This window comes from Balaenoptera physalus (genome assembly GCF_965194825.1).
Source record: "Balaenoptera physalus genome assembly, chromosome: 15".
Lineage (NCBI taxonomy): Eukaryota > Metazoa > Chordata > Mammalia > Artiodactyla > Balaenopteridae > Balaenoptera > Balaenoptera physalus.
This window is the reverse complement of record NC_138894.1, coordinates 61,694,463-61,721,244: the sequence shown is the minus strand read 5'-3', so window position 1 is coordinate 61,721,244 and position 26,782 is coordinate 61,694,463. Positions and strand designations below refer to the sequence as shown.

The 26,782-nt window shown below is 34.8% G+C and overlaps 1 protein-coding gene across 4 annotated transcripts in view; it reads left to right on the top strand.

The window, feature by feature from the left end:
• PPM1B (protein phosphatase, Mg2+/Mn2+ dependent 1B) overlaps positions 1–24,170 on the top strand; it is an 80,374-nt gene extending 56,204 nt beyond the window's left edge. For 3 of the 4 annotated variants that reach the window (XM_082427808.1, XM_082427807.1, XM_082427805.1), the window contains 4 exons: positions 5,702–5,819; positions 10,709–10,820; positions 11,215–11,272; positions 20,513–21,565. In XM_082427808.1, coding sequence (XP_082283934.1) covers positions 5,717–5,819; positions 10,709–10,820; positions 11,215–11,272; positions 20,513–20,818 — 579 coding nt within the window. In that variant the 5' untranslated portion in view covers positions 5,702–5,716 and the 3' untranslated portion in view covers positions 20,819–21,565. Of the gene's footprint in view, positions 1–5,701; positions 5,820–10,708; positions 10,821–11,214; positions 11,273–20,512; positions 21,566–22,414 lie in introns of those variants that run through there. The other variant, XM_082427806.1, reaches the window with a different exon arrangement.
• The last annotated feature ends 2,612 nt before the right edge of the window (positions 24,171–26,782 follow it).

Here is a 26,782-nt window from a genome sequence, read left to right as displayed (position 1 = left end):
TCCCTTCTGGCTTGTAGAGTTTCTGCTGAGAAATCAGCTGTTAACCTTATGGGAGTTCCCTTGTATGTTATTTGTTGTTTTTCCCTTGCTGCTTTCCATAATTTTTCTTTGTCTTTAATTTTTTCCAGTTTGATTACTATGTGTCTCAGCGTGTTTCTCCTTGGATTTATCCTGTACGGGGCTCTGCACTTCGTAGACTTGGGTGGCTATTTCCTTTCCCAAGTTAGGGAAGTTTTCGACTATAATCTCTTCAAATATTTTCTCTGGTCCTTTCTCTCTCTCTTCTCCTTCTGGGACCCCCATGATGCAAATGTTGTTGCGTTTAATGTTGTCCCAGAGGTCTCTTAGGCTGTCTTCATTTCTTTTCATTCTTTTTTCTTTAGTCTGTTCCGCAGCAGTGAATTCCACCATTCTGTCTTCCAGGTCACTGATCTGTTCTTCTGCCTCAGTTATTCTGCTATTGATTCCTTCTAGTGTAGTTTTCATTTCAGTTATTGTATTGTTCATCTCTGTTTGTTTGTTCTTTAATTTAAGTCTTTGTTAAACATTTCTTGCATCTTCTCGATCTTTGCCTCCATTCTTATTCTGAGGTCCTGGATCATCTTCACTATCATTATTCTGAATTCTTTTTCTAGAAGGATGCCTATCTCCACTTCATTTAGTTCTTTTTCTGGGGGTTTATCTTCATCTGGTACATAGCCCTCTGCGTTTTCATCTTGTCTATCTTTCTGTGAATGTGGTTTTTGTTCCACAGGCTGCAGGGTTGTAGTTCTTCTTGGTTCTGCTGTCTGCCCTCTGGTGGATGAGGCTATCTAAGAGGCTTGTGCAAGTTTCCTGATGGGAGGGACTGGTGGTGGGTAGAGCTGAGGGTTGTCTGGTGGGCAGAGCTCAGTAAAACTTTCATCTGTTTGACTGCTGATGGGTGGGGCTGGGTTGCCTCCCTGTTGGTTGTTTGGCTAGAGGCCACCAAACACTGGAGCCTACCTGGGCTCTTTGGTGGGGCTAATGGCAGACTCTGGGAGGGCTCACACCAAGGAGTACTTCCCAGAACTTCTGCTCCCAGTGTCCTTGTCCCCACGGTGAGGCACAGCCACCCCCGCCTTTGCAGAAGACCCGCCAACACTAGCAGGTAGGTCTGGTTCAGTCTCCCCTGGGGTCCCTGCTCCTTCGCCTGGGTCCCCATGCACAAACTCCTTTGTGTGTGCCCTCCAAGAGTGGAGTCTCTGTTTCCTCCAGTCCTGTGGAAGTCCTGCAGTCAAATCCCTCTAGCCTTCAAAGTCTGATTCTCTAGGAATTCCTCCTTCCGTTGCCAGACCCCCAGGGTTTGGAAGCCTGACATGGAGCTCAGAACCTTCACTCCAGTGAGTGGACTTCTGTGGTATAAGTGTTCTCCAGTCTGTGAGTCACCCACCCAGCGGTTATGGGATTTGATTTTGCTGTGATTGTGCCCCTCCTACCATCTCATTGTGGCTTCTCCTTTGTCTTTGGATGTGGGGTATCTTTTCTGGTGAATTCCAGTGTCTTCCTGTTGATGATTGTCCAGCAGCTAGTTGTGATTCTGGTGCTCTCGTAAGAGGGAGTGAGAGCACGTCCTTCTACTCCACCATCTTGGTTCAGGGCCTCTTCTTTCCTTTTTTTTGTTTTTTGCTTTTTACAGAAATGGATCATGCTATGCATGTTACTTTGCCACCTGCTTTGTTTTTCTTAAATCATAAAAGTCAATATTCCTTTAAGTTGTTTTTTTAAAATACAATTTGATTTCCCTTAATTCAATTTATATATCACCTATTAGAAGCTTATTTATTTTAAAACATGAGATATAATACCTGATAGTTGGATTAAGTGGGGAAATTAATAACATTTTCCAAAGGCAATATCAATCCAAATTATTGATAAAACATGGAAAATGTACTTAAATTGTATACCCCCCCAAAATAATTGTTTAGCCCTGAATTCAGGAGTTTTTCCACTATAGTTTTCAGAAAATATGATCATAAATAATGCTACTTTAAAAGTAGACATAGATAATATTAGAGTGGGGTGTGGCTGGGTTTTTTGAAGAGAAGGATGTAAAAATACAGTATATGTAGTGTAGAAATCCCCCAACTTTTTTTTTTTATAAAAAGGAATTCCTTTATTTTTATTATTTATTTATTTATTATTCACTTTTAGCTGTGTTGGGTCCTCATTTCCGTGCAAGGGCTCTCTCCAGTTGTGGCAAGCGGGGGCCACTCACCATCGCGGCCTCTCTTGCTGCGGAGCACAGGCTCCAGACGCGCAGGCTCAGTAGTTGTGGCTCACGGGCCCAGTTGCTCTGCGGCATGTGGGATCATCCCAGACCAGGGCTCGAACCCGCGTCCCCTGCATTGGCAGGCAGACTCTCAACCACTGTGCCACCAGGGAAGCTCCCCCCCCAACTTTCTTTGTTGATGGTGTCTTGAGTATCTCAGTAAGTTTTTTTACAGTGCTACTTAGCCATATTAATACCTAATAGTTACGAGTATTAAGTAGTTAGAGCCAAACTTAATGAGTATACAAAATAATAAATAATACACATACATTGAAAAAACGTTTTATTTCATTCTTTTAAAAACTACAGTTACATACTGATGAGATGTGTGCACCTGTTGGACACTGCACAACTTCTCAAACCTTGGAATCATTAGGCACTGTCACACTTGTTTCCTGTATCACATTGATTTTTATGAGGACTTGCTTTTTAATCACAGTAAGTCCCAGAACCCCAGCTTTGGAAAAATAGGATGTCATTGAGAGGAATATAGTGCTGTCTAATGTTAAAAGTGTGAACTACCTTGAGCTAGTTTGTGGGGTGTCCACAGATGTTGAGTATCACTGTGTCGTCCCCCTCCCCCCTCCATTTAAAATATCTCTGTGAGTGCACTGTGGCATCCTGGGGCTTCTTGGCACACTGTTTAGAACCATGGGTTTGGTATTAGAACATAGGCTTTGGAACCAGACAACTGGGTTTTGAATTATGCTCTGCCACTTAGTGCAAAGCCTGGATTTGTTCATCTTATAAAATAGATGTAATAATATCTTCTTCATGGAGTTGCTGAGAGTAAAGCTTTTGGCAAGTGCATGAACAGTATCTGGTTTACAGGCTTCAATAAATTTTAGTTCTATTGATGATGGTTATGAAACAGAGGTAGATTTGTATGAAGGGAAATATAGGTTCAAGCAATAAAGAAATGGTGGGAGAATTGAGTATTCTTGAAAGGAAGTAATGATAGGCTTCATCTTTCATGGATGGCTGAAAATTTGGGCTATTCTTTAAGTTTGGCTGGTTTTTGAGCTCTGTGTAAATGAGATAACTACAGTGAGCTACAGGTTAAAAAATGAGGAATATTTATGGTTCACTTATCAGATACTCATTTACTAACTTTGGTAGTGTTAGAGATTCTGTTCACAACCTATTTCATGTGCTGTGTTAAGACTTGATCCAGAACACTTCTTTGTAACCATGCAGCATTCAACTTTAAAGCTAACAGCATCAAATTATTTAATGATTAATTTTAGATACCCTTGCTTATAGCAGGGGCACTGGCTACTTTGATCTATAACTGTCTATTAAAGCTCTGATTCCTTAGAGTACTACTGCTGTGCTATTGTCAAAATTAAAAAATGAAAAGGGGCTGAAATAATGTTTTAAACATCTGGCTAATTGCCTTAGTTGTTCAACTTGATTTAGTTTTTTTTGAATCATATTTCATTTCTGGAATTTACAGAAAATTTATACTGAATATGCAAGGATGATTTATCTCTAGAAAACTGAAGAGGCATAAAGGGAAGGATCTTTTTCAATTGCTGTATAAAAATTACTGAAACACACTCATACTTTGTGTTTAGGGGAAAATCATCTTTATGTAGAAATAGAAACACCATCATTGAAATCACACGTGCCAAGATGTTAATCTAAATTATTTCCTTTAAATATCTTTGGGTACTTAAACTTCTTGAAACTATCTTTTAGTTAATTTTCCAAATGATAAGATGTATGTTTTATAACTTATAAAAATCTAATGGAAAACTATATAGATAGATAGATAGATTGATTAGGAATGTCTAAACAATGCTCATGCTGTTGTTATCAAAATAGAGAATGGTTAGAAGAAACTGGATTTCTAAAAATGTAAGGTGTGAATTCTGTTTATTCATAAAATTGCTTTTAAAAAAAACATTGGCATTCAAGTGATGCTTGATTCTTGAATATCTGTGGTATAAAGATTTTGCCTGACCTGAATTTATATGGTAAATCCTGATTCCTGTGGAATGTATTGCTGTTTGGAACCATAGGGTGTATATGTGGGATATGTGTGTGTATATCTTCATATATATATATTTTTTTTCATGTAGCCAATGTAGTATTTCTAATATTAAGTCATTATGCAAGTTTTGGTGGGTTTCATTAAGGAGTAAAATCCTCTGGGCCAATTTGGAAATCCTAATTCTTTTTCCAGATATTGAGAACTGGGTTATATACTCATCATGATTCTTTCTACTAAAGCATAAGAATTCTGTGCAGAGAGTTACTCTTTTTGAAGCCTTCTTAAGACCCAGCCTTTAGTGCCTTCAAACTTTGCTCCACTGAGTTTTAGGAGATTGTGGCAGAAGTTTTTCAAGACCTGCCTATCTTTGGCTATGTCATGTGGGTCCCAAAAAGGTGACGAGTCTTAACCAAACAATGCCTGCCTAGATTCTGGCCATGATGACTGAAAAGACTAGACTAGCATGGGTGTGGCCTTGGCTCTTTTCACTTGGGTTGGCAAATCCCACTGCCATTGACTTAGTTTTTTAGAGTGGTGAATAAAATTTTAAAAAGGGAGTTAAAAAAATCACTATTCCAAGAACAGTTTCATTCTTTTCTAAAAAAACTCAATAAAAGTAATATACCGATAAGAAAAGTAGTGAGAAAATGTTTTAAATTTATTGCTTGTAGTCTCATGGTAATAGAGTAGTATATATTGTTTCCTTTTCCTCTTGTGATGGTGTGATTAAAAAGGCAGCAGTAAAATTTGTTCTTAAATTAGCAGTTTTAGCTGCTCTCTACAAATCCTGACACTGTAATTCTGTGTAACAGTCTGATGTCATTTCTTCAAAAGTTATTACATCTGACTACAGTGTATCTCAGTTTGATTGTTTGATACTGTACCCTCAGAAGAGTTTCCAGTTTAACTTTTCTTCTCTGCTTGTTCATTTTAGTGTCTTGGGTATCCTAATGATCAACAATTTTCAGCCACGTCAGTTCAATAGAGTTTCAGTAGCACGGCTCTGATGCAGGTTAATTAGCTAGGAAAAAAATGTATATTTCTTTGGGAGGATGCATTTTGGGCTTAAGTCACTTTGGGAATATGCAATCTTGAGTGGGAAACAAAGTTTTTAGAAGATTTAATATATGTGAAGATATCTTCATTTCTCAGGTTGTGGAATGGTGGTGGATAAGAAACAGTACACGGAATCAAAAGTCATAAAATAATTATGATCTGTGCATACCTGGAGTCCTTGTTTCTTCAGGGTGTGCTTCAAATAGTTCTTTGGAATGAAAATGAATGTGTTGAAGGTGTACATTCTAGATGATTAAATAAGTAATTGCTTAATTTAATTAACTCTGTTTTGAAGTAAATAATAGAAAGTTGGTAGACTATTGAAGTATAATTTTTCTTTTTCTTTTTTTAATATACAGGGAAGTCGAGATAACATGAGTATTGTACTAGTTTGCTTTTCAAATGCCCCCAAGGTCTCAGATGAAGCAATGAGAAAAGACTCAGAGTTGGATAAGTACTTGGAATCACGGGTGGAAGGTAAGAAAGATGCTTTTTTTTTTTTTATTTAGAAGGAAAGGAAAATTATTATTCCTTGTTTATCAAATAGTTCTTTTAAAATTTCCTGCAGCTTTTGGACTAAAAATCCATTATTATTCAGGAATGAGGGAGAGGAAAACCTAGTCTCTTTATCTTCAACATAATTTGCTAATTTGTTTGGGTTTAAATCTGTTATCTTACTTGTTTACATATGTTCCATCTGTTCTTTTCTCTTTTTTCTCCTTCCTTCCCTTTTGGGTTAATCGGCATTTTTTATTCCATTTCATCCCTGCATTTGCTTATCAGTTATACATTCTTTTAAATATTCATTTAGTGGTTACCCTGATAGAGAATACATGTTAGAGTCTATGACAGGATCTCCAACTTAATACTTCATTTTGATTTTATATGTGCTGCTTTTTAGATATAAAATTACTTTTTATGAAGTTATATTATGTCAGTCTTATTTATTTATTTATTTTGCCTTGATGTCATTCTTAACAAAGTTCTTTCCTCAATTCACGGTTACATTTTTTTTTTTTTGAACAAAATGTAAAATTTTGTTTTATATATTTTTAACTTTTTATTTTATATTGGAGTATAGTTGATTAACAATGTTGTGATAGTTTCAGGCGTACAGCAAAGTGATTCAGTTACACATGTGCATGTATCTATTCTTTTTCAAATTCTTTTCCCATTTAGGTTGTTACATAACATTGAGCAGAGTTCAGTGTTACATATTGACCTATATTTTTTCCTAACACCTTTATGGCTTGATTATTATTATTTTTTAATAGTACACTTGAATGATATAATTAATGATTATGTTGTGGTCGGCTTGTCAGATTTGGCCTATTACAAGTCATGTTTTAGATGAACAGTAGCTATAGTAATTGGTAATAGTTTTGAAATACAAAAATTTGCAATTTCAAATGTGTAATTACCAAAGGAAAACTACCTTCTCTTGCAGATTTGGAGAGCGGGGGGAGATTTATCTTTTCTAGCTTTACAGCTCTCTAGCCACACACCATAAACAAAGGTGCATAAAGGTTTTGTTTTTGTTGGTCTGCAATTTCTTCAGCTCTGAATTGTCAGTGAGTTCTGTTTTCAGGGTAATGGAAAGATAAGAAACATGTGGGAACACTTTGAAGACAATGTCAGAGGCACTCTTATTCCTGTTGGTAATATCATAATTATTAAGAGGAGCTGTTTATAGGAGTTTTTAATAATACATGTTTTCTAAAAGGTCTAGTGTATTTGGGTAGGGGATTGCTGGCTCAAATTTATCAGAAGGCAAGAAGGATTTTCTTTTTTTTTTTTTTTTTTAAACATCTTTATTGGAGTACAATTGCTTTACAATGGTGTGTTAGTTTCTGCTTTATAACAAAGTGAATCAGTTATACATATAAATATGTTCCCATATCTCTTCCCTCTTGCAACTCCCTCCCTCCCAGCCTCTCTATCCCACCCCTCTAGGTGGTCACAAAGCACCGAGCTGATCTCCCTGTGCTATGTGGCTGCTTCCCACTAGCTATCTATTGAATTTTCTTATTGTCCTATTTCTTCATTCACAAAGAAGAAACTAGATAGTTTTCATTTTGGGAAGAACTCTAAAATTTGGTCAGTTACTTGTTATATGATCTCAACCAACTTGCCTGATCTCTTAAGGCTCCAATTTCTTTATTGTGAACTAAAGGTAAAAACACCAACCATACAGTTTGTTTTAATAATAAATGAGATAACTTAAAGTACCTGGTATGGTGCCTACATCCTCAGCAAACTGTAGCTTTTATCAACTCTTCTGTAACAGCTAAATTTTAATTTCTTCTGTTTATTTATTTGTTTATTTATTCATTCATTCATTCATTTATGGCTGTGTTGGGTCTTCGTTGCAGCACACAAGCTTCTCATTGCAGTGGCTTCTTTTGTTGCAGAGCATGGGCTCTAGGTGCTCAGGCTTCAATAGTTGTGGCATGCGGGCTCTAGAGCACAGCTCAGTAGTTGTGGCGTACGGGCTCACTTGCTCCGCAGCATGTGGGATCTTCCCGGACCAGGGCTCGAACCCATGTCCCCTGCATTGGCAGGCGGATTCTTAACCAATGTGCCACCAGGGAAGCCCCCTAAGTTTTAATTTCTTAAATGTGTGGTCAGTTCAGCTCAATGTGGGTTGTTAACATTTAAAATTAATTTTCTTTTGTATAGTTTTAAAGTTTCCAAAATATATGTTATATGGCAGAGATGACAGATATGTAATAATATGATATGGTCTTGGGGGCTATGGTAGATACTTGATTATTAATCATTCAATCAAAAAACACTTAAAAATCCTTGAAAAAGCATCCACTACAAATCAATATGCCTTGGTACCTAACTTCTTTTTTATAAGGTAGCGTTGTTCAAGAGCATTATATTTCTATTAGGGTTTTAAATCATGTAATCTGACATTAAAATTTTGAGTTGAAAGCATTCTGGTGTATTGGCAAGTCTTTGTATGTGTTTTTATTGGGAATGCAGAGGGGAGGTATAATGTTAAAATAAACAGGGAATAGCCTTTAACCTAAATTGATTAGATATTTGGTGAATGCCTTCTACATGTATTCATTTCTTCAGCTGTCCCTGAGCATGTCTGTTACTGGGAATGCAGCAGAAAACAAAACAAAAACATTCTTGATCTCATGGAGTTTATAATATAGTGGAGACCTTTTTTTTTTTTTTTTTTTAATAGAAGAAAAACAATAGTAAGCAGACAGTAACAAGGAATATTGGTTAGGCAGGTCTCTGAGGAAAAGCATTTGAGCAGATACCTATATATGGAAGAGAGTGGCTATCTGGGGAAGAACATTCCAGCAAAGGGAGCAACAAGGACTGAGGAGGGAATATGCTTAGAGTGTGTGGCTAGATGAGAATGAGCTGGTGGAAAAGTGAAAGATGAAGAGAGATTGCTAAGAAGCAGATCATGTAGGGCTCTGCAGACTAAAATGAGGTCTTTGGACTTCATTCAAATGGTGCTGGGAAGTCATTGGAAGAGTGCAAGAGTGACTTGATCTGACTTTTTTTTTTAATAAATTTATTTTATTTATTTATTTTTGGCTGCGTTGGGTCTCCGTTGCTGTACGCAGGCTTTCTCTAGTGGAACGCGGGGGCTGCTCTTCTTTGCAGCGCGTGTGCTTCTCATTGCGGTGGCTTCTCTTGTGGCGGAGCACGGGCTCTAGGTGCGCAGGCTTCAGTAGTTGTGGCACGCGGGCTCAGTAGTTGTGGCTCACGGGCTCTAGAGCGCAGGCTCAGTAGTTGTGGCGCATGGGCGTAGGTGCTTCCCGGCATGTGGGATCTTCCCAGACCAGGGGTCGAACCCGTGTCCCCTGCATTGGCAGGCTGATTCGTAACCACGGTGCCACCAGGGAAGTCCCTTGATCTGACTTTTAGAAGGATCTCTCTCAGTTGCCATGTGAAGAAGAGATTGTAAAGAGCAGACAAGAGAGGAAGGCAAGAGAACAATTAGGAATCATGCATTAAAGCAGGTGGCAGATGATGGTGGAGGAGTGGACTGCAGTGGCACCAGTGGGTTGTGAAAATTGGCTGGTGAAGTGCTAGACTGCAGTGGTTCTCAGTGGCCGGTGTGGGGAGGAGGGTGGATTTTGTCCCTCATGAGACATGTGGCAATGTCTGGAGGCACTTTTGGTCTCATAACTGATAGGGTGCCACTAGCGTAGTGAGTGAGGCCAGGATATTGCTTAACATTCTGCAATGCATAGGACAGCCTTCACAACAAAAAATTGTAGAAAACATCAGTAGTGCTGAGGTTGAGAAACCCTGCACTGTAGAGATACAAGTGTAACGTAGAAAAATTACAGTCCTGCCTTCGTGCGGTCTGTGATCTAGTAAATATTGTGTACAGTTGGAGTATCTAGCAATACACCTACTCCAGGCGTGGGTCAGAGAAGAATTTGAGAAAGTGACACATAAAGTTGAAACCTGAAGTATAAATACACTTTAACCATACAAAGAGGTTGGTTGGATTGGTGTAAAAAGTGTTCCAAACCAAGGGAGGAAGTATATGTGAAAATCTAGAAGGTTTCTTTGAATAGCACCTTTGGAGATACAGGTAGGAGTCGGAGCAGAGTTGAACGGGAGCAGTGAAAATCAAGGTCACAGTGAAGTCCCTGTGAGGGACACATGGTAAACAGTTTGGAGTTTGCATCTTGAGGGCTGCTTAGGACTCTGCTTTTTTGTTGTCTTAAAAGTAAGTTTGCTGTTGTCTGATTTTTGAGGATTTTATGTCTTGATACTGGCCAAATGATCATGCTTTAAAAATCTGTTTTCCATAAATTGTAAATATAAATGAAACATGGAAATGTTTTATTTTGTTCTAAGTATTAGCAAGTTCTGAGATTTATTTTCCTTTTCTGTTTTAAATAAATTGTGGAACATAACTAGGTATCAAAAAACCTATAAAACAGTTTTTAACTTTCCCCTTCTTATAGTCCTTATCTTTCCATTGCTTTTGTTTTCCTGTAATTATAGGATTAATAACTTATATTTTTACATAAAATAATAGATCAAAAGTGTTTTTCCATGTGGCTGTGCTGTGCTCATAGGGATCATTTTAGTGATTATAAACCATTTCACTCAGCGGCTACACCAAAATTTCCCTAACTGTCCTTTTATTGGACATTTAATTTGTTCCAGTTTCTGCTTTTATGAATAATGCTAAAATGGGTATATATATGCAAATAACTTTTTATCTTACTTTTTTTTGTTCCTTGTGTGATAGTAAGGTAATATTTGCTTTTTATATTTTAAAATAGGTACTACCAAATAGTACCTCTTGTTTCACTGTGTGAATTCTGAGTTATCACATTAATTTAGGAACTCTTTTTAAAAACCTACAGAAATTATGGAGAAGTCTGGTGAGGAAGGAATGCCTGATCTTGCCCATGTCATGCGCATCTTGTCTGCAGAAAATATCCCGAATTTGCCTCCTGGGGGAGGTCTTGCCGGCAAGTAAGTAGAAGAAAAAGAACTAATTTTGACTTCATTTATAGTTAGTAATTAAATAATTTTTGGTAAGAAGTACATCAGTTATCTAAAGATGAAATGGGTTGATAGTTCTTATACTAGAGAAGAACTCTTAAAATTTCATCGAGAAGAGCTTTTCTTTTCAAGGCATTATTTATTATACTCTTTGAGGATGAAGGTCCTTCTTTCCTTGGTAAATGAGAACAAATGGATTGTGCAGGATCAAATTCTGAGTGAAATGCAGATACTATGTTCTTGGCAGATATTTAATGAGGCAATTAATTATTGAGTGTAGTTAAGATATGAAGTATTATTTAAAATACTCAGAAGCTTAACAACTGTATGTAATTTAATAAAACTAAAGCATATTTCTTTTTAGGCGCAATGTTATTGAAGCTGTTTATAGTAGGCTGAATCCACATAGAGAAAGTGATGGGGTAAGCTTTATTTTATTTCTTAAGTATTTTAAATAATTTTATAATATAAATACTGGAAATTATGACTGCTTTTCGTTTTAAGGAGTCAGTTAAAATTAAAGGAAATATATTGAAGTGGAAGGTAGAGATAAAGTTCTGTTTTGTAGATAGGTTTGCTTTCATTTAATGGGCATCAAATACCTTTTTGTGTGGGCTGTACTTACTTCTTCCCTGTATGTCTGCCTTTCCTTCTCTTTCTCCCTTAAATCTTAATTTTGAGGCAAACAAAGAATGTGCTTTTAAATATGTCAATTTCTCCTCCAGCAGGCTGCTGTCATCACTGGAAGTTAACAATAGTGATGTTATTATTTTAAAGACTAGACCTTTCAGTGCCCCTTTGTGCCCAGTTGAACACCTGAGGATAATTTCTTTCTAACATTCTTGTTGTGCTGTGGGTATATATGTTGAACTGGGATAACCATTTTGTTGTATCCTGCTGTGCTTCATCAGAGCAAAACTCTTTGTCCCTTTACCTTCCTTAGAAATACTGATCAGCTGCTCCTCTGTAGGCTTTTTGTTTTATTTTAATACTAGTACCAGCAGGCAAAACAGTGTCCTTTTTTAAAGAAAACTGCCCTAAATTTCAAAGTCAGTAATTCAAATAACTGTCTTCTCATAGACAAGTTATGAGTTTTCAGAGACAGATTGAGTTTTCAAGTTTTTGGACATCTAAAAATGAACAACTTAATTTTAACGTGTATGCTTCAAAGATTTAAGGGAGCCAAACATAGTAATGAAACTTGTTGAGAAGAAATAGACTCACCCTCCAAGTCTCTAGCTCCTCTTGGCAGGTCTTGAGAGAGACATCAGCCACTGGTAGAAATTATGTATCATCTCAATTGCATTGTTTTCCAGGGTTCATTATTGCACAGCAATATCATATAATTTCTTTTTTCTTAACAATAAAAGTTACACTGACAAAAAGGGAAATTTTTATAATTAATGCATTTTAGTTAGTTGAATAAATGATACTATATATTGCTAATAACAGAATTTATACCTTGTCCTAGAGCAGTGATTCTGACACTTTCTTTTGTGGCACGTCCCTTAAAGTATTAAGAATTGTATACAAAGATGTGGAAATTAAAAATTAAAAATAAAGATATGTCATGTGATGCATTTAAAGAACCCTAAACCAAACAAGTGAGGATAGGATGTTGATACAACTAAAAAGATGGTAGTAATTGGGAGGTAGAGTAAAGAGAGTCTTACCTCTTCAGCTAGATTATAGGTTCCACACAGCATCCACCACCAGGTTTGGAGGAAATAAGACCTCAAATAGTTATTGATTCATTATTAGCCATATAAGTACTCCTGTTCCCTCATGTGTTTGAAAATGCAACCCCAGTGTGTAATCTGAAAAAATTATTTCATAATATACTTGCTGGATTTCTTGGTCTCTCAAGAAAGTTGGCAACTTTTACTCCAAAAAAAAAGAGTTTATAACCCAGAATTTCTGTTTAACATATACCAAGGATGAATTTTAAACTTTTTTTAAAAATAGAAAATACTTATTATACATAGTAGCTATATAAACAGTGAATAAGTAGGCAACAGAACCATGAAACTCAGAAGAGATGCTCAGGATATAAAACTGGCCTTAAAGACCATTATTATATGAGTATAAATTAAGGAGATGTATAGTTAATCACCTTTATATATAAGCTTTCTAAGACTAAACAATCCACCGTGTAATGAATTGGTGTGGGAGGAGACTATGAAACGTAAGGCATGGTCCCCCATCCCTACTCTCAATGCACCTGGCAATGTAGATATAAACATACAAATTAACTAATAAAAAGGTTTCACGTCATTTACTAAAGGATAAAAAGAAATGACAAAATATAGAATGTGATTAATTGCCATGTGAATTGTACAGTGATTGCTTGGGAAGTCAGATTTTCAGAGAAAAGATTGGATTTGAAGAATGGTTTGAATGGCAGAAAGTAAAGGAGGAGGATGATAGTTCACATGGATGGTCAAGGTGAGAACAAAGTTTAAGCTATCTTTGAAAGAGAGGACATCGTTTTGGCTAGAGCAGAGAATTGCTACGGTGAAAAATAAGAATTCAGGATGCCAGAAGTATTTGTGAGGAGACTGGACACACCTTTTGAACTTTGTATTTTAGAGTGTGGAGACACCATGTGTTTGCAGCATAAGAATGACAGACTCAAAGGAGTATCTGGTATTTTAATCTGTTAGAAACATATGCAATATTAGATTAAAGAGATGCTGGAAGTCAAGTAGTTGTGAAATGATCACAGAGATGATAAGTATAAACTCATCATTAGTAGGTAGATGTGTGGATTAGAGAAACTTCCTTGTTTACTGTAAAAACTCACTTTTGCAGCCCAGAATCCTATTTTGGGAAACATTACTTTACCCTTGCAGAATAATCACAACCTTAGAAAAATGTTGAACCATAATCACAAGTAGAAGAAATGTACTAAAAAATACAAAAGAAACAGAAAACTGAAGAACTTATAGAGGTTTGATTAAATTCTTAGCTCTTAACTTTACCCACTGTAGCAGTGAGTTAGACACAGAAGTGCTCCATAAATGCTTCTCAGCTTGGTTAGATCTGTGCCATGCGGAAGATGCTGCCAGGAAGTTCACAGTGGCAGGGGCTGATATAGTTAACTTGCAGAATGGGAAAGACAGAGGTATGGTAGAAATACAGAGGAGGAGACAGTTGGGAGGTGTTATTTTTTTTAAATCTTTTTGAATAACAAAAATAATTTTTTATTCAGATATTTTAAAAAAATGAATGCTAGTCAGAGTAAATCAGAGATTATTTAGATTCCTAAAATGTCTGCTTTATGTCCAAGATAGAATTGTTCTGCTGTAAATGCGTATAAGTAGTACCATTAGAAATAAGGATTCATTCATTTTTCTTATATTAAAAAAATCTTTTGATTAATAAAAGTATTTTTAAAAGCTCAGTTGGATATAAGTCAAAGTAAATCATTTAAAATATATTCAGAAAGTCCATTATTTAGGGGACTCTTCTTAAGTTGCTTTACTAAATTTTTGTTTTTTAGTTCAACTTTCTGGAATATGTTCAGTCTTCTTAATATAAGCAATATTGATATTTTCCCAGCTTTAAAATCAAAATCTGTGGAAAAGAGTTAAGCGTGAATTCTTAATAAAGGGGTTCGTGAATCCCCAAAAAGTTTTTGCAAATGTATTTATGTGTGTGCATACACATTATTTAATGATTTAGAGTAAGTCTGTGATTTTCATTAGTTCCTCAGAGGAGTCTGTGACCCCCAAAAGAATAATCACCAGAGGATCAGAAAAAGTAAAACTGCATTTTGCTTTAAGTTGTTGTTATATAAGGTAGGGCTCTGGAATCACCCCCTCCCCCGACCGCCCTTCTTTTAAAATGCTAGTTTGCTTGTTTTTAATTGAAGAATAGTTGATTTACAGCGTTGTGTTAGTTTTAGGTGTACAGCAAAGTGATATACAGTTTTCTGTTTTGTTTATGTATTTACATATATATATATTCTTTTTCAGATTCTTTTCTGTTATAGGTTATTATAAGATATTGAATATAGTTCCCTATGCTATACAGTAAGTCCTTGTTTATCTAAAAAAATGCTAGTCTGGTTTTATTCCTAGAATTTAAATTCCTAGCGATCTGGGACTTCATCTGTTTTGTTTATGGCTATATCTCAGCACCTACAGCAGTGCTGAGCTCTCAACTGGCATACACTGAGAGCGCAATAAATACTAGTTAAGTTAGAAATATTTCTTTCTTGTAGTTTGCAAGACTATCTTTTTTTTTTTTTTTTACATCTTTATTGGAATGTAATTGCTTTACAATGTTGTGTTAGCTTCTGCTGTATAACAAAGTGAATCACCTATATGTACCCATATATCCCCATATCCCCTCCCTCTTGAGCCTCCCTCCCACTCTCCCTATCCCACCCCTCTAGGTGGTCCCAAAGCACCTAGCTGATCTCCCTGTGCTATGCAGCTGCTTCCCACTAGCTATCTATTTTACATTTGGTAGTGTATATATGGCTAAGACTATCTTTAAGTCATGTATTTTAAAAAATAATTAGAGGTTGCCAATTAGAAGGAAAGTTTATTTTTTGAGCTTCATATTTTCCATGCCAAAAGGTTCAGTTCTTCCCCCAAAGGAGACTTAAGATGCTTTTGAATCAGTATACCACTGATCAGGTGGCTGTGTAAGTTGATGATTTTCCAGTGATAAAGGGGGAACTTGTATTTACCCAGCTCCTACTTGTGCTAAGCCATATCTATATATCTATATCTAAATATTAATTATAGGTAATCTCCTCAACACCCTTCTCTTACAGAGAAGACTAAGAATTGGTGCGGAGTAGCTTGCCCAGGTTGCAAAGCTAGATAAATCGAGTAGCCAGAATTTGAATCTAACTCAGAATGACTCCAAAAACTATTCCCTTTACACCTTTCTATGCAGCCTTTTGAAGATATTTAGAGATTACATATGTGTCTGTACCCCACCTCTGTCTGTCGTGCAAGAAAAATCATTTCCCGTTCTTTAGTGAATCTCATGTTTAATAGTCTTAAAATACTCTGTTTTTTGATGAGGAATATTTTATAAACTTGTTGAGACTAAGTAGTCAAGCCCAGTGTCTTATTAGTTATTTTTCATTTAAATACACATTTTTATTCTAACTAAAAAAACTTTTTAAGGCATTTGGATTTTGAGAAGGGGAGGGAAGACAGGACAAAAGCCCCCCAAAATCTCCCTGTTCTGTTTTCACGTTATTAAGTTTTATATACAGTCTTCTTTTTAATTTTATTTCAAATAGATCAATTATATTTTTATATCACAGTTTTAGGATTTTGTGAATACTAGGTTTTTTGTAAATTGTTTCTTGTTCACTTTTTCACTTGTCAAAGCATTTTTATGGAGAAGACCTACCTACACTGTTTGAAAATGCACTAATTCTAGTCACTATTTTTTAAGGTGTCATTTGACATACCACTTCTTGTAGCTGTGTGGTCTTGACCATTTAAGTGACTCTTTAAAATTATTTCATATTGATTGAAGTTTACATGATCCTTGACGATAACATAATTTATTAGATTCTTTATTAGTCACTGTTAATTGTATCTCATGAAGTCATATTTGAGAATCTTCTAAAAATTATTTTTAACCTGATAAGCAAGGCATGGGACTCCAAAAAACATAGTAAATATACTAGCATTCTTCACTTTCTCTCCACTGTTTTAGCTAATCATTTGAAGAATTTCACTAATGGCAACTGTTTTTTAAAAATTGCTGCAAATAAATATTAGCTAGTTAAATTCCATTAAAAAAAATTTTCCCCCCTTCTCTTTGCTCTCTGCTTGATTTATCCATATTCCTGTGTCTTATTTGGTGTAAGACAGTGTTTTCATAATGAGAAATTTGATTGTCAAGCTGTGTTAGTCTAGATGACAGTAAAACCTTAAAAACAAAATCTGAGGGAAAAGTCCTAAATTCCCATTTCTGTAATTGCCTTAAATTTATTTTGCAGAATAATTTAAACCATCCCATCTAATATGATTTTTTTGTCCTATAATTTTATTAATTTTTCTGTGACAGGAAATGCATTATAGACTTCAATATGAAATAATTTGTGGTCCCATTCTACAATAATTTTAACCAATATTTATTTAGTAAGTGTCTATTTATATGAGGCACTTAGTATGCAAAAACTGTTACCATAGTGTATTCAGAAGAACATTCAGAGGGACATTGATGTTAATTACACCTGTACACAAATCTGAGTTCTGTCACTTACTAGCACTGTTACCCTGACAAATAACTTAAATCTTTCTGAGCCTTAGTTTCTTCACTTATAAAAACTAGAGTTGCAATATCTATTATGTAGGGCACCTGTAAGGATTAAATGAGATTATGTATGTAAAGTTCTTAGCCACAGGCATTAATTTTCCTTCTCTAGGTGGTAGGGAGGATACAGAAAGGAATCGAAATTATCTTTATCTCAAAGATTTTACAAAGATTTGGAGAGACTTGTGAACAGTTGCAAGGTGGAATTAATTGCTGTGATAAATCTATAAACGTGATGTGCTTTGTGTGTGAGTTCAGGTAAAGAAGGTGCAGCTAAACAATAGGTTCCTTTTCTGAAATTAATGAAAATCCATGAGAGAGTTGTATAACAGTATTTTGAAGAATCAAATGAAATGGCTGGGGAAGAGGTTTCACCCATCCATTGTCTATCTAGCACAATAGGACAATGTAATTTGCTGTAATATAAAATGACTTAAATGTGGTCATTAACTCAAATTCTTTTCAATTGGCTATTGTAAATCCATCCCTACTTAATTTACAGTTTGGGTTTTAATGTGTTTTTTATAAAGCAACTACTTTTCTCTCCCCAACTACCACTATTACAGCAATTCACAGAAACATAGATGATTACTGTAATAATAAATGTGTCAGATGGAGAGTGAGATACATCCAAATACAACAACCTTTGATCCAACCTTATCAATAAGCTCAAAGAAGTAAGACAGTTTATCAGTGGTTCTCAACCTTTGCCGTATATCAGAATCACCTATCAGGCTTTAAGAAAATCACCCCAACCCACTGAAATGAATATCATGGGATGGAGCTTTGGCATCTGTATAATTTTTTAAATTCTACAGGTGATTCTGATGTGAAACCAAGGTTGAGCTCTCTATGTGTAACTGTCCACTTGAAGCAGATTTTGTTTGTGTCCTAGGGAGTTGTCAAAGGGAGTTGTTGGTTTGAGGGGTTTTTATTTGGAGGGCAGAGAGGAGTCTTATGCCCTTCATTAAAAGTTCTTTGTGATATACTCTCAAATAGAAAATTTCCTTTTGGCAGACCTGATTAAAGACTGATAAGGTTTACGACTAGCAAGCATTTATCTCATTGTTCCATCTTAACCTTTCCTGAGTGGATTCAAATGAGAAACTTTATTTAGGGAAATAACATTTATTTAGTACAGAAGGAAAGGTAAGGGGGGAAAAAAGAGAACAATCTTAACAGAGAGCGCACTTTATTATGTTCTCTCCACACAATAAATTGTGCAAATTAAAAAAAGTTATTTTGATAGTTAATATGCTTGATGTAGAAAATTGGAGAATTCAAAGAAGAATAAAGCTTCTGAAACTTCACTACCCATTATTATCATTTTTATATTGCTGTATTTCCTTTCTTCCCAAACATTTTACATAATAATATCCTAAAAAATATGGACAGAACACACATATACCTACACATAAAACATATGTTGTACACAGTGTCATCTCTTGCTTTTTGCCGGAGGGGCGATTTAAAAAAAAAAATTCAAGTGCTCTGATTTTTCTAATAAACATTGCCATTTATTATGTGGTTATAGTAGTATTATCTTTGTTGAAGAATTATAGAGTAACAGCCTCCAAAGATGGTTAAGAGTTTGTGTCAGATCATCTATATCAGTAACCTTTTTGTATTTTATTTTCCCAACATTTTATGATGAAAACTTCCAAACATATAGAAAAATTGAAATAATAAAGTGAACACCTGTACACCTTCTACCTAGACTCAAGTTTTAACATTTTACCATATTTGCTTTCTCTCTCTATGTATACATACATTACTTTTTTTAAAATTAATTAATTAATTAATTAATTTATGGCTGTGTTGGGTCTTCGTTTCTGTGCGAGGGCTTTCTCCAGCTGTGGCGAGCGGGGACCGCTCTTCATCGCGGTGCGCGGGCTTCTCACTGTCGCGGCCTCTCTTGTTGCGGAGCACAAGCTCCAGACGCGCAGGCTCAGTAGCTGTGGTTCACGGGCCCAGTCGCTCCGCGGCATGTGGGATCCTTCCAGACCAGGGCTCGAACCCGTGTCCCCTGCATTGGCAGGCAGATTCTCAACCACTGCGCCACCAGGGAAGCCCCTACTGTTTATTTTTTGTTTTTTTTTTTTTTGACTGAACCTTTGACAGCAAATTGCAGATACAGTATTTTAGCTGTAAATATTTTGGCATGCAGCTCTTGAGAATGAGGACATTTTTCTGTATACATAACCATAACATTATTATTATACCTAAGAAAATTGATAATAAATTTAATATTATCTAATATCGAGTCCAAATTTTCCCAGTTGCCCATAGAATGACTGTTATCATTGTTACATGGTCTAGTCCAGTTGTTACCAATCAAGCACATTAAGTAAGCAAGCCTTTAATGAAGCTCCCAATTTTTTTTTCCCATTAACACTGAATATGAAGAGTCTAAGCCAGCTTTTTATAGGATGTCCTACATTTTGGATCATATGATTGTTTCCTTGTGGTGCCCTTTCACGCGATTCTTTATTCCCTGTTTTCCTGTAAATTGGGAATTAGCTTTATTAGAGTCATGTTAAACATTTTTGGCAAGAACACAGGACGTAACTTTGTACTCCCTAACGCATCACATCAGGAGTCACATGCTACAAGGCTGACTTGCTTTTAGTCTGTCAGCATATCAGTATGATCAGCTTGGATATTAGAGCTTGTTCTGTAAACAAGATTAAGTAGCTACTATTGTAGAAACCTGTAGGTTTTACAAAATTCAATAAAATATAAAAGAATTGAGTAGTTTACTGTTCATATCTTATTATAATGAATAAAATGATTGTCTATTTTTAATCTAGAGATGTTTTTAGTAAAATATTTAAAGACAAAAAGTAAATAGAAATTTTATCCACAGAAGCTTTACAATTCCCGCAAAATCTAGTTTAAATTTATATAATTTTACATTTTGTATCTCCTCTCCTTCCTGTCATTTAGCAGAAATGAAGAATCTAATGGCTTGCTTTTCTGTCCTTTCCTATTGCTTTAAACACTAATTTCCTTTTGTACTAAATAATTACAGCCAATTATTGTTTTTTTAATTAAGTAAGTCAGTTTTAGGAGATGCTTGTGTTGCTGTTGAATTTTAGTAGCCAAGTAAATTTCAGATTAAGCTTCAAGTATCGATGTGAAATAAAACATAAGCTAGTTCATGATCATTTGCTAAAAATAACTTGAGATATTTCAATTGGAAATTTTGTTAATTGACACAAGTAACACTACTTATTTAACGAAATGTTCTCGTGCTTAGACTATATTACTCATGGTAAAGAAATGAGTGTTTTGCTGTGATATGTTATGAAATACATGTGATATCCTAGTTTGTCTACTGACACTGGGGTCTTGAATCTTAAAAAAAGGCCTCCGATGAAGCAGAGGAAAGTGGATCACAGGGGAAATTGGTGGAAGCTCTCAGGCAAATGAGAATTAATCATAGGGGAAACTACCGACAACTTCTGGAGGAGATGCTGACTAGTTACAGGCTAGCTAAAGTAGAGGGAGAAGAAAACCCTGCTGAACAAGCTGCTACAGCTACTTCTTCGAACAGTGATGCTGGAAACCCAGTGACAATGCAGGAAAGCCATACTGAATCAAAAAGTGATCTTGCTGAATTAGACAGCTGTACTGAAGATGCAGGGACAAAGATGGGTGGTGAAAAACTATGACTTTACTTTGTGATAATATTTTTGTGATCTTTGATTTGATGGTTTTTACTTAGGAAGTATAATGTATGCATTTATATAACCGTTTTGTTATTTGAATCTTGGTAAACTAGTTCTATTATAGTCATATAGCCTTGTTTTTTAAGAAGGCCTTTGCATACATCTTTATCAGATAGTTTAAAATTGGCTATTTAGAGTACTTTGAATTTAATAAAATTATATGTCATTTCATATTGTATGCCAGAAATGAGGCTACCAGTTATTAAAGTCAGTAGTTAAATTCATACTCGATAGGATTAGAGATTACCGATTAGCAAGATTACTTTATGTTGTGGAAGAACTTGTTAATGTAGAATTATACTGCTTCACGTATTAGTACACTCATAGTTAGCTTTGTAATAAATTTATGTTTTCTTTAGTAATTTTAGTTCTTCAAAGAATGGCAGATGCTGGCCTGTAATTTCTTTTTTCAAGGATGATAATTTGTGTGTTCTTTGACTTGTTTATATTTTACATCTCTGTAGTTTTATTTTTTAGTAGTTCTGAGGTACTGGATGTGTGGTTATTTTTCCTTTCTCTGTATTCTTTATGAAACATAATTTTTGAAAAACCTATGTATTATTCATACAGCTTTGGTTTGTATATTCTGTATAGCCTAACTACATACATCAAAATGTATGTCAACCAAGTGTTTAGAATGAAATTATAAGTGTTTAAGTCCAAATAAAGCATGTGATGTGGAATAACCTATGCATGTTGTACTTATTTTTAAATTAATTTTTTGAAAACAACCAGGTTTGGTATATTGGAAAAATACTCATTCGAATTTCATTTGTATGTATATAAAATTTAGAAAACTTTGGCTTGGTGCGGTTTTCATTAATTAAAAGGAAAAAATTTTTGAGAAGTCTTGCTTACTCAAAGTAAATCTATTCTGGTTCTTATCCCCTTTTTGTGATACAAAATATTAATCTTTGGACAGTATGGACACATGTAGACATGTCAGAAAATTGCCGTGATGAGCTTTTTAAAGATTGTAAGACTGTGAGTTTTGCTATAAGTATTCATCAGATATAAATGCAAGAATTATAAGATATTTTAAATAGTGGCACATATGAATTTGTCTTTTGTTAAAATGAAGTTTTAAAATACAGATGACTCAGTCACATGGGAAAGTGTTTTTAAAAACAATTATTTTGTATATGTAGAACATTTTAACTTATCTTTTTCATGTTTTATATTTATCATGTGTCTAAAGTTGCTTAAGGTACCATAAGTTGAAACTTTGGAATCTTCGGATGTAGCTGATGTTTTGATCTATTTTTCCAATGCCAGAATATTTTTAAGTGGTTTGAGAAAGAGGAAGGCATTTGGTGGAAAGGGGAGAAAAAACCCAACCAGTTATCTGTCTATGTTAGATAGATCCATGTGTGTATACACACAATGTACAGTACACACACCTCTATGTAAAAATTACCTTTTCAAACAAAGAAAGGAAGGTAACTTGTTCATCTAATTTTGTTTTCTTTTGAAATTCAGTCCAACCTGGAAGTGGTGTAGGTAAATAATAACAATATTCTTCCTTTTCTCTTCCTGTAGGGTGCTGGAGATCTAGAAGACCCATGGTAGCCTTATAAGCCTTCTAAAATGCTTTTGATTCTGAAAATTGGGGGAAAAAAACTTTTAATCACAATTTTCTTCAGTACAAGGGAAAAAATATTCTTGTGGATTCCCAGCGTTTTGTGATATGAGCAGAAAATCATTAGCATTTCCCATCATTTGTTCATATTTGTGTTTTCTGGTAATTGCCACTTGTAGCATTGCCTGTACTACAGTATTTTTTGCCAACCTCAGGCATACTGGTTACATCTATATTGAACTTTTGACCCTAGAAACCAATGGAGTTATTTCACCACAAATAACGAATATGCCTGAGGTGCATGGGAATATAGTTAGCTGTACTCTGAAGATACATTATGTGTTTTTTTTTTTTTTTAAACAAGACACGCAACATATAAGCATGTAAGAGTAAAGAATTGTATGAGATGTTCCTTTTTTCAGTTCACCAAGTTGGAAGCCTTTTGCAGCTCTGTGACTTAAAATTTCATTTGAGCAATTTACTATAGGATTTATATTTATTATTAATTGTTATTTAATTTTTTTCCAATTTTACCTGTATTACCAAACTGGGTTCTCCAATAATGTCCAAATTGTAATGTTGCCTGCTTCAAGATAAAGTGTATTTGGCAATAATATTATAAACCTTTACAAATTTTATGCATGTACCTACTACATCCTTCAACTCTCACTAGAAAAATCTCTTGAAACCAAATGGATTAATTTATAGCTATTTATAATTTGCTTTGACATCTCACTGCTGCAAATTTTTTTAAATGAGATTTGCCTTTATAATGTAAATTGTGATTTTTGTTTTACATGTGGGTTTCTATAGTTTTAATTTTTCAGCTTTTAAGATACAACAAGTTTTGTGTAATTTGGTATAATTTTTAATTGTTTACGTTATTTTAAAAGCTCAGAATATCACACTGAAATGACTATAAATACATTTAAAATTATCTATTTTAGATCTAAGGAAATATTACAGAGATATTTTCATGGGTTCAGTAACCTTTCATTTTATAACATTGGGCACGGTACGGAGTGGCTGTCACATAAGGTACTTGAAGATTATTAGTTTAATTCTATTTTTACAATAACCTTGAATCCTTGAATTCTTTTGAGTTTTGCATGTATCCAGTTAATGCTGAACATGAAGAGTGAAATATTTATCTAAAAGAAGCTATTGGGGTAGGAGAAGCAATGAATGTATCCATTTGTACATGGTTTACATGTTGTGGATGCTTTGTAAACATTTTCTATCTGTTTAAATTGTGTTTCAGCAGGATGTAATTGCCCTTGTGTGTAGTTAAAATGAGTCATCATCTGGTCCTGTGTGAAATGGAATTCATGGTATTTTCTGTAACATTTTCCTGAAGCTGTTTCTGGAGAGCCACACATTTGAATACAGCTTTCTTGATCATTTGATTTATTGTGCACCTGATTTTTGGTCTAAAAAGGAATTATTGCCACAACATATTTTATTTATTCTTTAGATTTTAGCCTTGTAAGTTGAAGTGCTTTACATGATAATGTTAAAAGCTGTTTGTCCCTTGACTGGGTTTGGGGGGTTGTTAAAAGCTAGGGAATGAAGAATGCAAAATGGTTTGTTGTTCAAACTGTCCACTCTGATCCAACCCTGTACTGATAGTACCTTTCCAGTATGATATTGTGATGTTTCATACAATGCAGTGAACATAACCAACTTGTTACCTAAATAAAGAATTGATTAAAACAGTGTGACATATTACTATTTCATATGATATTTAAAAATGAAAGTCCAGTTTTGAATGTTATTTTAAACATTTTATATAGTTAGAATATTTATTATGAAAAATTCCATACAAAACCATGTAGTTGAATTATAATTCCAAGGAAGAATTAACCAAACTCTAAAGGACAGTACTAAGTAACCCCTTATCCACTCCAAAAACATTTTTTATACTACTTAAAAAAATCTTTTTTAGGGGGTTTGGTGGTCCTGGAAATATAAATAATGTGTGAGTTAGCAAAAGAAAAACCCATATTCAATACTTATTAATCTGAATTCCCTAGTCTAGCTGTTCTCAACCATTTTGGTATCGGGACCCATTTATATTTCTAAAAATTGAAGATCCCAAAGAACTTTTGCTTTTGTGGGTTGTATCTGTTGATATTTATTGTATTAGAAGTTAAAACCGAGAAATTTTACATACTATTTTAATTCATTAAAAATAAAACCATTACCTGTTAACATAAATAGCATTGTTTTATGAAAATATTTTGTAAACAATTTAGTGTGCAAAGTAGCACTGGTTTTCATTTTTGTAAATCCTTTAATGTTGTACTAGATTCTCCTATCTGCTTCTGCATTCAATTTCTTGCAGTGTGGCACTGTGTTCGAAGTATATGAAGAAATCTGGCCTCACACAAATATGTATTGGAAGAGAGTATTTTAAAAGCTTCAGATAATTGTGGATATTCCTCTTTGATACATTATCAAAACTTCGGAATGGGTAGTTTCTTGAAGGTTAGTTGCAGTGTGAAATCTGAAACTTTATCAATCAGTTTTGTTCTCTGTTACATTAAAATCCATTTGATCTGTCTCGCAGTGTGGATAGTAGATCTTTGACTTTGCATGATTTTATAATATCATGCATTGGTCATTTGGAAAATACTGGTTCATTGAATTATGCAGTTCTTTAGAACATTGACATCTTATTATGCTACGTTTATAATGTTAATATAACTGATCTCATCAGAAAAATCTTTTAAGTATTAGAAAGCTGTCAAGCTCACAGTGATGGATACAGATTTTTCAAAATTCTAACTTTCATTTGAAAGGGGAAATTTTATCATTGGCAACAAATATTGTCAGTTGTTTTCCTTAAGTGACAGGGCTTTCTTCATTCATTTCAGAGAAAATGTCTGCTGAACAACCATAGTCTGTGAGTCATTCTTTCAAGTAAAAACATTTTTCATGAAAAGTGGCTACTAGTTCAGCACACATCTCAAATAATCACATAAGAGACAGCCATCACACTACAGCATACTATATAGCCAGTACTTCTCATTTCATCATATAGGATATTAAAAAGATGTGTACTCAAGGGTAGAGGTGTAATGAAATTTTTACTGCTAAAGAACATTGTTAACTGAAATTGACTAGTTTGATGCTACTTTTTTGGTTCATGCTGGGGTGCCTATAGTTTTGTCCCCCATTTCTTTTGCATAGTCAGTGCAAATGTCAGTACTTTGAAAAAGAATAAGTAATAGTATTATTAAGAAAATAGTTTTGATTTCTTGGACCTCCTTGAAAGGTTCTCTGGGACCCCCAGACTTTCAGAGTTGCTGTCTCATCCTTTTGGACAAATTGACAGTGTCGTTTATTCCAAATATTAGTGTCATAGTAAGTGAATCTTAAGACATACAGATCTGACATAAAATTTACTTGGGGGAGAGAGGTGGTGTTTATATGTTTACTGTTACACTGATACTTAGCAAGATAAACAAGGTGGAGGCTTTAATATTGTGTTGGTTTTTTTTTTTCTCCCAGAAAATTCCTGTGATGGGTTTCAACTTGGAAAACTCATGACTTAAGATTGTTTAACAGTAGAGTTTGATTTTTGTATGGCATATATTTGAATTATTTAAATCTTTTAAGAGGTCTTCAATTATTGTAGATTTATGTTATTTCTTTGAGACGGTCTCACTTCAATATTGAATTTTTAAATTCATATTTTAAATAAAATCATTTTACCATGACTGAGATGTCATTTCAGGTGGGCCAGATAAAGACAGGACTTTTCTTTTTTAATGGTGATTAAGTGGATCAGGGTTTTATGCTGAATTTTTTTTGTTGTTGTTAGATTTTAAAATTTTCTGAACATTCAACAAGGTTGGGGAAAGTTACCATGGAAGTGTTTTTTTTTAAAAGCACTCTTGGGAATTCCCTGGGGGTCCAGTGGTTAGGACTCTGCACTTCCACTTCAGGGGGCATGGGTTTGATCCCTGGTTAGGGCGGCCAAAAAAGAAAAAGCACTCAATTTCTGTTACAAATTTCTCACCCAGTTACGTAATTATAATATTTACTTAAGATACTTATTACTTGGCTTTTTGGTTTTAAGTGTGTTTGGATAGCCAAGAATGACTGCAACTCTCATTTCTGCCTAAGCCAGGTTTATTCTCAGATGTGTAGGATTCAGTCGGGTCTTGTCTTTTCATGGTCTGTCAAGCAATTTATGTTGCTTGAGTTAAACTGAGTATTCAGCTTCAGTCGTTGAAGTTAACCTGAAGATGTCCACTGATTTCCTTTTGCTAGCCAAATCTTATCCTTCTCCTGAATTTAGATTGCATTTTTAAATGACATCT